This window comes from Pleurodeles waltl, chromosome 5 (assembly GCF_031143425.1).
Source record: "Pleurodeles waltl isolate 20211129_DDA chromosome 5, aPleWal1.hap1.20221129, whole genome shotgun sequence".
Taxonomy (NCBI): domain Eukaryota; kingdom Metazoa; phylum Chordata; class Amphibia; order Caudata; family Salamandridae; genus Pleurodeles; species Pleurodeles waltl.
Genome location: NC_090444.1, coordinates 5653932 through 5667416, shown reverse-complemented (window position 1 = coordinate 5667416; position 13485 = coordinate 5653932). Strand labels below are relative to the sequence as shown.

The following is a 13485-nucleotide window of genomic DNA, read 5'->3' as shown; positions in this document are numbered from 1 at the left end:
AAAATTTGTAGAGCGATCATAAATTCAATAAATAATTTAGAAGACATTGCAAGCTCCTGCCTGTATGGGCAATTAAACTGGTGGTGTCAGCGTAAAGAAAAAACGGTATCAGTCTTCTGTTGACCCTTGGTACATCATCGTCAATGTTTGTTAAAATGCCCTCCAGTCTGATTACCTGTGAAATAAATAAAAAATGGGGCAAAATGCACCCCTGCCGAACACCCCTTTTCAGCCCAAAAGGCACAGTGCACTCACCCATGGGTCCATACCTGACCACCCCGTAATGCCATTATGAAGATCTCTTATGAATGCTACAAGTGCCTGGTCCACCCAGATGAACCTCAGCTCAGCCCAGAGCTTCTCTCTGGTAACACTATTGAAGGCTGAGCTGAGGTCCATGAAGGCCATATGAATGGCATTCCCTTTGGCCCGTGTATACTTCAAGGTGAGAAGGCAAATGTTTAAACTTTGCTCCACAGTACCTCTGCCGAGCCTAAACCCATTCTAAACATTGGATAGAGTTGCCCTCTCTTCTGCCCACATGGTACGTTTGTCTAGAGTTACCTTCCTTATAATCTTCACCGCCACATCAACCAGCGAGATAGCCCTGTGACAGGCAGGATCTGCTCTATTCCCTTTTTTATGCACAGGAACTATAACAGAACTCTTCATGCAGTGAGCCTCAGAGGACTACATTAATATGTAGAGTGATAACCGGGCCCACAAATCCACTAAGGATTTCAAAAACTCACCTGTGGTCCTGTTGGCCCCAGGGGCCTTGCCTGGAGGCAGAGCGAGGATAGCATCTCTCACCTCCTTCCACTGTACTGTAAACATGTGAGCCATGAGAATGGAGCTAAAGCGGGATTCAGTCTCTTACAGTCATACAGGCCTGAAATGTGGACCTCCTCCTGGTTGCCCGGTGAATGCCGCTGCATATAGTCCCAAGGGTCTCGGGGGCCAAGGTGCAGACTTTTCAATTTTAGACTAACTGAAAAAGATATAATTTAAAGTTTTCTGCTATGCAAAGGCAAATTATGAACCAGTTCAGAAGCATGTAAAGAACATATCATAAGAGAGCGGTTGACACCTGGTGGAACCTGAAGGTTAGGATTTCAAGGATTTGTAGTCCAATCTCTGCCCTTCATTCTTCTGAAGCAGATGAATTGGTCACCACTACATTTGTTAATATTAAGACCAGGCAAAAACTACAGGGAAATAAGTGAAAAGAAGAAGCTGTATACAAAGTGAGGTTCACCAGAAATGTACAAGTACTAGTTGGTGTGGAGCATGGTTTGAGGTGCACATCTCAGAAGTGTAGGGGGGACATAGATATCTCTTATGTCCAGGATGAATCTTCTAGGAGTTTCCTACACTTTCATTTGGATGGTAACTTGTAAACCTTCTTGTGCCCTTTGTTTCAGAAAAAGATGGGTATTGCCCATACGAGGAGAATCAATGCCTCAAACCACAGGGAGGGGACCTGTGTAAGACCGACGATGACTGCCCTGAGCTACAAAAGTGCTGCGGCTCGTGCAAGAAGATGTGCACAAGATCTGTTCAAGGTAACTTTTTAAGCGTGCTGCCTAATCAACTTATATGAAAGCTGTGCCTGACCGACCTGTCCAGTTGCCCTCTCTGGTCACCTGTTTGCTTGACTTGTTTGATTGCCTTGTCTGTGCATCATGTCTGATCACCTTGTCTGCTTGTTGGAACTGGTTGTCCTGTCGAATTACCTTATCTGGTCTTCCTGTCTGATAGCCGGTCTGCAGGGAACAAGTCTTAGGTAAAGAAGTAGGGGGTAGTAACCTAGTTAGGCAGTATGCAAGTAGCATCATGGCATGTGATATAATGTGGCTTCATTGACATTACAGGAAGTGGCACCACAAGAAATTACATCAGATCTTTAGACCTCACATATATGTTTAGCAGGTCTAGCATGAGAACATTTAAGCGCATTACCAGTATACATGCAAACCCTCCTGAGATGGGCAGAAGACTCACGCTTTTGTGAGCTACACATAAAACAATGTTGTCTTTTGTCAGTGTACAGCCTTCTTTACCCAAGGATTGAACAAACTATCTCCACCGCCGGCCTACTCAACTGGGACTAATAATCAATATGCAGCAAATTTCCATGCAGATGGGATTGGTTTAGCTGCTCGCCCTCTCCGGAGATGAGACTGCTTTGAAGTGGGACCTCTCTCCTATGCGAAGTATTCATACTCAGCTTTACCCACTTGCACTCATTTAGGAGATTGGGGCTCAGTTTGCACCATCCGACCCTGGCCCAAAGCAAGATAGAAAGACAGAAAGGAAAGAAATGAGAAAGAGAGATAAAATAATGATGAAGGCAGAAAAGGGATAAAAAAGAAACTGCAAAAACATTCAGCAGTAGGACCCTGAAAAAAGTGGGGCTCTGCATTTATGTTTTTACAAATATACACTGCCCTTTTAATGTTACATTCACATTTAGCAACAGACATCTCTCATGTTCCTATTGTTGGTACAACTGTATCTAAACCACCCTCACATTCACCAGTGCAGCCTGACAGCTCACCCTGGCATCAGTACCACCAGAATGCACAAAGTTTGGAAAGTTTGGAAAGTAAGAGCTCCACCCAGAAACACGTATCTAGAGGTAAAGGCTCCACCGCATCAACTTTGATGAAAAACTAAGGCAACTTTGAAGTAATCACATTGCATTTACCAGGATGCAAAGGGGTGAACTGGGCTGGGATAAGAGGCAGTGTGCACCCCGCCCCGCCCCCTTGTGTTTGAAAGGCTCCCTTGAGACAACAAGCTGATGAGCTCACCTGTGATGCACCTGTGTGTGGTACTGTGACCTGTGAACACTTGGGCAGCATACCGGCAACCCCAGATTACCTTTCTGTGCTCCCTACTACTTCTGCTCTCCACTGATGAAGGGCTAAACCCTGAAACATGCGTCTAGAGATAACAGCACTACCTGCACCAACGTTGGTGAAAAACCACAGCAACTTTGACGTAAGAATTCCTTTTTTCCAAAATGCAATGGGGTGAACTGTACTGAGAGGCAGTATACTCCCTCCCCCTTGAGGAACCAAATATGTTCACGGCTGGGAAGAGGCCTTTGATGAAAGTTTGACTGCTAGGTCCGCCTGCCTCCTTACCCTCATGGAGCTCTAAATAATACATTACTAAAAGATGCAAACATATGGACCGAATTGGTCAGTATATATGGCATGTATGAGTATGGTGAATGGAAATTTCACAGCGGAATGCAGACAAATAGCATACTAATGGGATTCTTGTGAAGTCCTGAGGAAAGTCAACCAGCCCGGTGAGGCATTGGTGTGATGGCTGAAACCAGGGATACAGAGATTATTAATTTCCTTAGTGCACCCTCACCTGTCTTTAACTCTGTCAGGGTGTCCTTCGAAAAAATATTTTATCCTCAGGACACCCTAGACTATTTTAAATCTAGGATCTCACCCAATAACCAAAGAGCTCCCTTGGCTACCAAGGTTCAGCCTGTCCAGATACACTGCCCAGATATATCCGAGCAAGGACTCTATGATGAAGCATGCCACTTGGAATTAGAGTGAGAGAGAGACATTTTAGTACCATAGGGTGAACCACATGGGCTGAAAAGGAGAGATAGGCTAAACATGGTAGGGGTTCTCTGCCTGTTATTTGTGTATGGTTAGGTGTTTGGAAAGATGGATGAACCGTGTATCACTTCTCACTTGTTCCTTGGAAAATAGTAATAAGAATCTAGGTCACATATAGGATGCATTTGACACGTGACTTTCATGTGGCTTCTGCCTGCCAGCAACTGTAAACTCATCTGCCAAGAAGAAGACAAAACATTGATCTTTGATGTGAGCGTGCCAGGGAACGCCAAACCTCCACTCCAGCAAGAGCGGGTAAGACTGAATAATGGGCCGCCAATTCTGGGCTTGCTCTGACTGACATGCCACAGCTCGGAGGCACTTTTACTTTTTCATCGCCATCATGGAACTTCTAAGACTTGAATTCACTAGAGGGGCCTAACTGGGATGTCACCTCACATACAAAAGAAATATCCACGATCTTTTTAAAGGAAAGTGGAACTTAACATCTGATCCAAGGAAAGCTAGACTGCCTGCCTTAAGAAGACTGTGTATATTATTTGTACACAAGTATGTACAGGAACCCCGGTGCACCACCCATATAACGCGTACTTGACGCACAGTAGTTGTTTTTTTTTTTTTTATTGTTTTTTCACAAAGTCACGAAAAAAATATCCTATAAGGCTATTTCCTTTTTTTATGTGTGCTGCAGGATGCAGCATATATGGAAAGAGACAATAACAAGGAAAATAAAGATATTTCTCCTTTAACGCCAGCCTCAGGTAGACTCACCCATTTGGTTCAAACCTATGTTTACAAGCCTTGTATGGGTTTGCTTCAAAATAGATTTTGCATCAGCGCTGGGGCAGAAACGTGACACGACTCTGACGCAAAATCTGGACTTCAAATTATACATTGATTTTTACTAAACTTTGCCGCAAACAAATTGTCAACTAGTGCAAAGCCTACATTTTAAAATATATTGTGGGGTTAGGGCATTTGCTGTAGAGATCTGTGTGCTCCCTGTCAAACTGAGTGAATAATAATGGAAAGATAACTCTGGAGGTTAATGTACTTGCTGGGAAGATCTGCGTCTTGTCTAGCCGCAGTTTTGACTCAAAGTAGCATAGAGGGTTAATGTGTCCCCTGCAAAGCACATGTTACTGCTTTGAACACAGCAATCCTTATGTTTCTTGCAGTTGCATTGTAATCCTTCTAATATAGCACAGTGAGCTATGTAGGTTGATATGTGACTTCTACTCCTTGTAACCCCCACTGTCTTATGTAACATAACCTGTACATTGGTTTACAAACGTACATGATTTATTGTATATGTAATGTGTATGTGTGATGTAAGGTGCTCTGACACCCTGCATTAGGATGAGTAGCGCTATAAGATAGTTAAATTTTTATTTCAACGCCCTCATCGAAAGTAGTAAGAGGTATATAAATACAATTTATTTTGTGTCAATACTTGGAAGGACCAACACATCTGATATTCTTACAGTGCATGCACATCTTGTATACAGGGATTCAACAAAGTCAAAAGCATGCTTCTGTTAAGAATGTGGGGAGTGCTAGCACGGTGCGTATCTTGGTTTCTCCTCCACTGCATTTGCATTTGAGTGTGAGGCTCCAGACTGCTTCCAGCCATACAACTCCAACAAAAGAAGGCCTGATGATCAAGATCAGCATTTCTTATGGGCCCAGCTGGGGTCTGAAATAAGAGAGCCTCCCGCCTGCATGTTGTTGCTGATCGGCAGCAGACACTTTCAGGCGTTGCTAAATGGGTCCCGGTGTTTGAAAATTACACTGGGATGAGTTCAGCATATTTTATAGTAGGACCCATCTTCTTGGCAGGGTGGATGGTGTCCACAATGTAGAAATAGTGGGTGGACGCCAACCACCCGCGTGTTCTCCCGACTTGTGCTGGGCCTGTTTTGTCTGAGAGTCTGTTGCTCACCCTGTCTGAACAGCGTGCCTTATTGCCCTATTGGATCACTATGCATGAGCTCCCTGTCTGATTGCCCTCTCTGAGCATTTTATATGACTGCTATGCCTGGTCATGTTTTCTGATTTTCCTGTGTGAGCTCCCTCTTTGAAGGTCCTCTGTGTGTGCCCTGCCTGAGTATCCAGGCTGACACCCTTTCTGATTTTCCTGTCTTTCTTTGTCTCACTGCCCTTTCTGATCTCCCATTGGAGACTGTAGGAAACCAGATTCTTAGAGGGCTCAATCTTGATATTGAAGCTGTAGTTGGCCTCTCGCACAGTGACAAAATCTACCACCAATAAGTAAAGGTTGGTTGGTGTGAGGGATTCCAAGTGTCCCCGTGTTAGCTTGGCACATACCACAAGGCCTTCCTCGTGGAAAGGTGCACGTAATACATGTGCAATAACATCAAAACATGTTATAGTTGAACCTTTGTGACTTATTCAGTCTCTGCATTTTGTAGCCCTTCACCAGTAACACAATAGTACCACATCATCCTACAAAATGATATTCACTAACCACCTCCTCACCTACCTCCACTATGAGGACATCTTTGCCCTGACTGTGGAGAACTCTGCACACTTAGGTATACGTTTCAGTAGTAAATGTGGGAGGGACTGTGAGCGGCATGAAAATAGGGAATATTTACAAAATAGGGAGTACAAGGGAGGGGTTATGGTAGGGAAAGAGAGGGGTTTATTGAAGGATGCACATCCACCCTGAAAAAACTAAGCCTATTCCTATTCACAGACAGCAGATCTATAGTTACTGCAGCCAAAGACCTAGAACATGGCCAACCACTGGCACTTCAACACATTCCCATGAAAAATAATGGAGGTAGGGGTTTAAAATGAAAGCCCATAGGAACTAATGTTAAATTAAATATACTTGTTTTAACATTTCAAAAACATTAATAAATCAACTTTAATGTTAACATTATTTATGAACATTTTTTTTTAAAATAAAATATATAAACACTTTAAAATTATTGTAACTTCAATTTTTTTAAAAAGTAATTCAATTTATATTAAATCTATGCATTCATTTTAATACTGTTTACTTGTTTTAACATTTCAAAAACATTAATAAATCAACTTTAATGTTAACATTATTTATGAACTATTTAAAAAAAAGTATATAAACACTTTACAATTATTGTAACTTCAATTTTTAAAAAAGTAATTCAATTTAGAATAAATCTATGCATTCATTTTAATACTGTTTACTACAAAAAATATGAATTGTATACTTTAGTTAGATTTCTTTTAAAATCTTAAGAAAAAAATTAATACACAAAAAAAAAATTATTTAATTGAAAATTAAGTTAATAAGGCTCTGCCTTTCTTATTTGATTCTACATTTAAAATAAATATTTTTAAATATCTTCTTCTAATGCATATCTTGAAAATATTTTTACTATTTTTTTAAACGTTAATAAACCTTTAAACATTTAACCATACATTACCATAGTGTGATCTCTGCCTATATGTTAAAATGTACAGGTATTACATTTACACTCGTAAATTTGGCTCTACCCCCCCAGTTTCAGGAGGTGGGGAAATGTAAACCTACACTTTGCAGTAAATTCACACTTGTAAATGGTGAATATCCTAAAGCAGAACATTTACAATAAAGTGTGAGAGTAAACTTACATGTGTGCATTTACTTATGTGTAAGTATTATTTTCTGAATAGCTCCCCAAAAATCTCACAGTAATTTAGTAAAAATGAGAACTATTTACTAAAGATTAAAATGCCACAAAAATGAAATAAATTCGACGTGCGGTTCAGGGGATATTAAAAATAAGAAATGGGGCTTATTTTGTATGAAAGACAACCTTCGGCAGTAACATTCTATGCACACCAATCAGCTGCCTATCATTTTGAAAATCAGGCAACCTTTCAGATTCTCAGATTGACGAGGAATCAGGAGCCAGGCACTCCTCAGTCTTCTTCCAGGCACGCCATCTTCTGACATCTTCTCAGTCATGGCGGCATGATGATGTGGGAGTGATAGGAGCGGTACTTTACAAGATTCATCCACTAGGATTCGGCTTAATTCTATCAACTAACTATATTAACATTTCTGCCTCCTATCTTTCTCAACACTTCCTAAGACTTATGACAAAAGTACTCTGACAAGGTCTCATTTACACCCTTTCAAAATGACGATCTAGGGCCTTGGCAATTATGACTTTCCTTGGATTCCTGGATCCACCCCATAGCTCTCTGTTCCAGCATTTTCATGATCAAAAGGAAAGAAAAGGAAACAAACTCCTCCCAGGCACTGCATGCCAGCTGTATCACAAAGGCACGGGCTTGGAGCTCTGTGTGATCTCCCACTTCAAAACAACGCAGTGGTGCTTCTCCACTGTATCATGCAGGTGGATGCCTCTCTCTGGGGGATGGGGTTTAATACATTTGACCTTTCCCCAGGCAGGAGCATCCTTAATGCACTTCCTTGCGTGCAGACTCCTTTCATCTATCACCTTCTGTCTTGACTGATAGGTAAAACATGAGGGGGTGGTTGAGGTCCAGAAAGCAAATTCTCCTGGGAGAGGTGCAGGTTTGTGGGCCATTTGCCCTTCTTCACACCTTCGATTAGGCTGGGAGGGAGGTGACAGAAAATAATTAAGGCCTCAATATAGGGACTCAGTGAAACAGCTAGAGTTGTCAACAGCTTTTTAGATCTTCTCTGAAAACATCAAAAGTCTTTCTTGTGATGTATAAAATAACATTTTATATTTGCCACTACTCTTTACTTTTACCAATTAGATCAACTATATGTTGCAAGAATGAAATGTATTTTTATTTCTTTGTTTTCCATTTCAGCCCTCAGACTACCTTAGGTCCATCCACAGTACTTCTGGGCCATATTCATCCTGCTATCGCATGGCACTCAACAGCTGGGATACATACTGGAACACTTATTTTCATAGGGTCCTATTAGGCCAGGTAGCATTTGAAGGCCATTAGATAAATATTAGAAGTGTGATAATATTTGTTCTGAGTAGTGGCTAGCGTTTTTCCTTTGAGTTAACCCTCTGATCACTGAATGCACTTGCCACTGGCCAACCCCAGTCTGTGAGTGCACATTATCCCCTCTAAGGTGCACGCAGATAGAGCAGCAACAGATCAAAGAATATAGCATGAAGGAAGGGAAAAGTAAGAGAAAAAGTAAAGTAGAAATGACAGAAAGTATATTTATTTAAGCCCTTGGAAACCTGTGAGCTAGTCAGTGACAGAGTACAAGCTCTAACCTTGTGGCAAAGGCAATGTTGCTTGAAGAGACACCTCTAGCCGAATCTTCTATCTATTTTAAGAAGAGTCCACAAGTACTACAAAAATGTCACTCTCAATTATTTTCCATGCAAATTTATTTTTCAATTAAGAAAGACTAGTTAAATCATGTAACCTGTTTGCAAATCCTCTGGACTTAGATGCCTTTCAACTACTACACCGAATAACTGGACATAAAACTAGCATCAGACAACAGTAAAATGTTTTTGCTATATGTTAAACCACATGGTTGTTATGTCCCCAGGCCTTTCTCAAAGCACACAGGTCCATTTTTGCATATTTCATTTGGCACAATAAGAAAGCTTAGTGTGCTTCCAGTCTACTCAGACTTCCACATCATTTAAGGGAGGTTAACAATTATAGAGAGTTGGTCTATCATGGAGCTACGACTAGGTAAACTCATCGATCCCTATCAGATAAGCTGAAACTATATAGATCTCTTTGCATCTGTTAATAGAGTCACATATTTACACAAATCCAATTCTCCATAATTAGGTAGAAGGATTAGTCTCACAGCTAAAGTGTGCCCAGTGCCTGTAAGGTAAATGTCGCAAGTGGTACTGAAGCTCCCATTGTGCCATCTGGTACCTTGCTGTGCATGTGTGAGCTGCGAAGGGAAGAAGAGGTAGGTTGATCCACCCATCATTGAATATAGAAACAAGGCATCTTGATACTTAGGTAATGAGGTTTACTGCACAAAAAGTTCTTCCAAATTGTAATTACAGCAATTTAAGGTTGTATTTGCTTAGTTAATCTAAATTCTTCACTACAAAGAATTCAGAAAACAGCTCACTTATTTCGCCCCCTACATGGCCTGGCACTGCGCTGGGATCTCAGAGACTCCTAGGATTCAGCCCATAGCTACCGGGGGATGGGGGGAGCTGGAGTTAATTTAGTGCCTTTAGTGGTTCAACTTGCCAAGGGTAGTGATTATTACCTGAGGTGGGTACTCATGCCTTGACTCCTCCAGCGCAATCCACCTCACACTGATTGGCTTGGATCTGTTTAAACCCTAACTGAGCGTGGCCAACCCTGTTAGTCTGTGTGCGACATTGCACACACTTCTTAACATGGGCTGGGGGAAGGCATGAGTAATAAAAAAAAGCTTTCTGATGCAGCTGCCTTGCCAAACTCGTTGCAACCTCTCAGCAGCCTCATTGATTCATACCTTCGGTGTGCTGTTTTTCAGGTCATGTGGCTGCCCTGTCTTTCATTAAGAAGGTGATTGAATGAGAAACAGCACAGGAGTTCAAAAGTATTGCGACCATCTTGAGTTCCAGCTGGTCACACCTCCATCACCACAGCTGTTAGTCGTAATCTTGGTTGTGTTGGACCTCCGTATCTGGTCACAGATTACAGCAGTATTTTAGTGTGCAGCATTTCCTCTTTGCAATAGCTGGGCCTTGGTCTCTGGGCGGAATCCAGGGAGTGTCTCCACATGGCAGGCAGCCTCTCTCCTTTCTGCATTTGAAAGCAAAGTATTTTATTACAAAATAGTGCTTTATGTAGGTCAGCGGTGGCCCATCCTTCAGGAAGGAACTCCCTGACTTCCACATTTTTCCAGATGTTAAGAGTGTCTGTCAGCCTAAGCAAAGGTCAGCCTGACAGACACTCTTCTTGTTCGAGTCCAGCAGTGAAGTGCTGTACTTGCACTAAAAGCACAGGAAGCTGGCTGCATGAGGTGAACTTTGACGGGCTGAAGGTGTCACAACCCTGTGGGTGTTACCTCTTCAGCGCTGCAAAGCAATTGATGATTCTTACTCCCCGTCATGACGAAGGGGAGCATCGCTAATGGCCTCGGACCTGGGTGTTTCAGTTTTAGGCCCTGAAGTTGTCGTAGTTGGCCTCTTGCTCTAGGCAAGACTGTTGGTTTAGGGATGACAGCACTTTTTTTTTGTAGGCGACTAGGCCAATCCTACAACAAGTCGCAACCCTCCCAGCTCACAAGCAGTACCTCACCAAAAACCCAACCATTAAAGGTGATTTCTGGGAGCTTTTACGCATGGACTCAAAAGTGCGACATCTCTGGGGAGACGTGGTTAATTGGAGATTACCCTTTTCTTACATGAGCAATACATCTCAGTCACACACAAGCAATAAAAGAGATGCAGTCAAGTTTGTGATAGGTTTTATTAACAAGACTGCAATTTACTGTAAAATGCATGAGCTGCAATGATTACGATAATGAACAATGCAAGAAACAGAATTGTAAACATGAGAGTTGTGAATACAAACACCCCCACCATCTTGCAATAAACATAAGGTGTAAAATAGGCCCTGATAACCTAACATGGAGAACCGAATCTCTAACCTAAAGAGAGCTAGGTGTGGTGAACCTAATCTGACAGTACAAGGTCCTTGAGAAGCTGTCCCCAACCCTCTTTACCTTTGAATGAGATCTCTAGGTCAGACTCCATGGGGACACGAAGACTGGGTCTGCATCAAGGCCATGTGCAGCATAGATGGTGTTGATAGCATCTGGTTGGAATCCCTCTGATAACCTTGTCTGCATGAGATGTATTTATACAGATCTTGTAGGACCCCTGGCACAGGTATGCTCCCAAACAATAGATAAGTAGGCATGCATAAACAATTCCCTCCAAAGGTACATTATGTTCCTGTCACACGTAAGTGGGAAAGGGACATGATGTGAATACCTACGTACATCATGTGACTTTGACACATATAGTGACACCTTCACAGAGTAGCACTGATAACGTGAAATTAAAACATCTTCCTAACTATAAACATAGCAGCCATCTTGGAAGAAATAATTAAATAAAATGCGCTAAAAAAGGAGCAGGGTAAGTAGGTTACAAGTCACAAGGTGACGGGGGCACAGGCCTGCAATCCAGAAGGCAAAGCGAACTCCTGATTCCCAATAGAACTCAATAGGATCCACTACAAAGTGCCCAGGGCCGAATGACCGTCATTGAGACTCATCACTTACCAAATAGATATTTCTTGCTTGGTTATTTAGTTTGGTGCTCATCAAAAGTAGCGGAAAAGATTTTGGAGGATTCTCACACAATTGAGTGTCATCAACTTAAGTGTTGTGTGCCTTGATTTTGAAATGTACAAATTAATTGCGCAGAAGAAAAATTATCCCCACCAGAGGGAAAGCCCTCTTCCTACAGTAGATGCTCCGTAGATAGTGGACATGTGCTCTACATTTTCCATTTTTAATCTGCACATCTACACTTCCTTCAGTGCTATTTCATTGTGTATCTATTTTGGCTATCAGTTTACTGAGGTTTAGTTAATTGTATTCATTTTATATGTATTTTGCAATGTTTATAATTTTACTAATCACACTCCCTGCAAAATCATCAATATACTACCTAGTTCTCACTAATAAGAATATTTGTTTTAAAGTGGAACGTCTGCCACCATGTTCCCCTTGTTTTTGTTCTCTTTCCTGCCCCAGTCGGATGCTTTATTGTGAGGACAGCATGAATGATGATGGTGAGTCAAAAATTGAAAAATGAGTAGAAATCACACACCATAGGATGCATCAAAAAAGCAAGTTTCCCACACCACCCACACCACCTTCACACTCTGCAACTCCTCAGGAGATCCACTGCCGAAATCATCCACAAATCAGTGCTGCTGACTTGGCCTCCCTGATGAACAGACATTATGAGCTTCAACAATGAATTTGCTATATTTCTTGATAAATTCTTAAATAACAAATACTTGTCTTTTATGCTAACTCAATGAAGGTGTCTTTTATAGTAAACAATTGTATGGCTGAAATGAAAGTATGAAGATATTTCTAGCAATAATAGAATAAATAATGAAAATGATAATGATAGTAGTCATATAGTCTATTTTTGATGAAGAGTTATCTCTTGCACTTTCTCTACAGCGACAGATGCTGGTCCTGAAACTGCTGTCATCATGTAACCTGCTGTGTGTCTATGAAGCCGCGTTGCTGGCACCACCCAGTATTGGTTCACAACATGCAGCCCCACTGCCCTTCCTGTGGATGATGCTGCCGTTTGAAGACCCTGGGATTATACTGGTTGGATGGTTGTGTTGCTCAGATATTTCCACCTTAGTAAAGCAGCGAGACATGGCATGTTACTGTAGACCACTAGAGCTGGACACAAGACATACATCACAGTGGTGGTATTTCTGATTTTGCTTCTTCTGCACTCCTGAGTGGATGTATTTACTACTGAACAATTGTGGACGCTCTTGTTTTCTCCATCTAGATCCCACTGGCAAGGAGTGTGTATGCATTATAATTATTTTAAATAAAAAACACAGCCCTCACTCTCAATTGTTGTTAACTGGACGGGGAAGGAATGACCACCTTGTTTTCAAAGCACTTTTACAAATATAAGCTGTAACACGGTAACAATCAATAAAAATATAGATGCTTTTAATGTGTCATTTTGTACAATGCTGACATGTTTTTTGTTATTGTGGAAATACAACATTCAGTGGCAGGTATTGTACTGACATCACAAGCTATAAAAACGGATTTCTCCACTAACAAAATGTCAATGTGTGCTTGAGTTTGAGAACTGGTCCTATGCTCAACTATGTTCAACATATACATGAGGCCCTGTCACAACCACTTGGACAGTCAATAGTA

General features: G+C 41.6%; 1 protein-coding gene across 2 annotated transcripts in view; it reads left to right on the top strand.

The window, feature by feature from the left end:
- Positions 1–13273, top strand: part of LOC138295223 (whey acidic protein-like) — a 209010-nt gene extending 195737 nt beyond the window's left edge. For both annotated transcript variants that reach the window (XM_069233402.1, XM_069233403.1), the window contains 2 exons: positions 1425–1565; positions 12751–13273. In XM_069233402.1, the coding sequence (XP_069089503.1) occupies positions 1425–1565; positions 12751–12788 (179 nt within the window). In that variant the 3' untranslated portion in view covers positions 12789–13273. The remainder of the gene's footprint in view (positions 1–1424; positions 1566–12750) is intronic.
- The last annotated feature ends 212 nt before the right edge of the window (positions 13274–13485 follow it).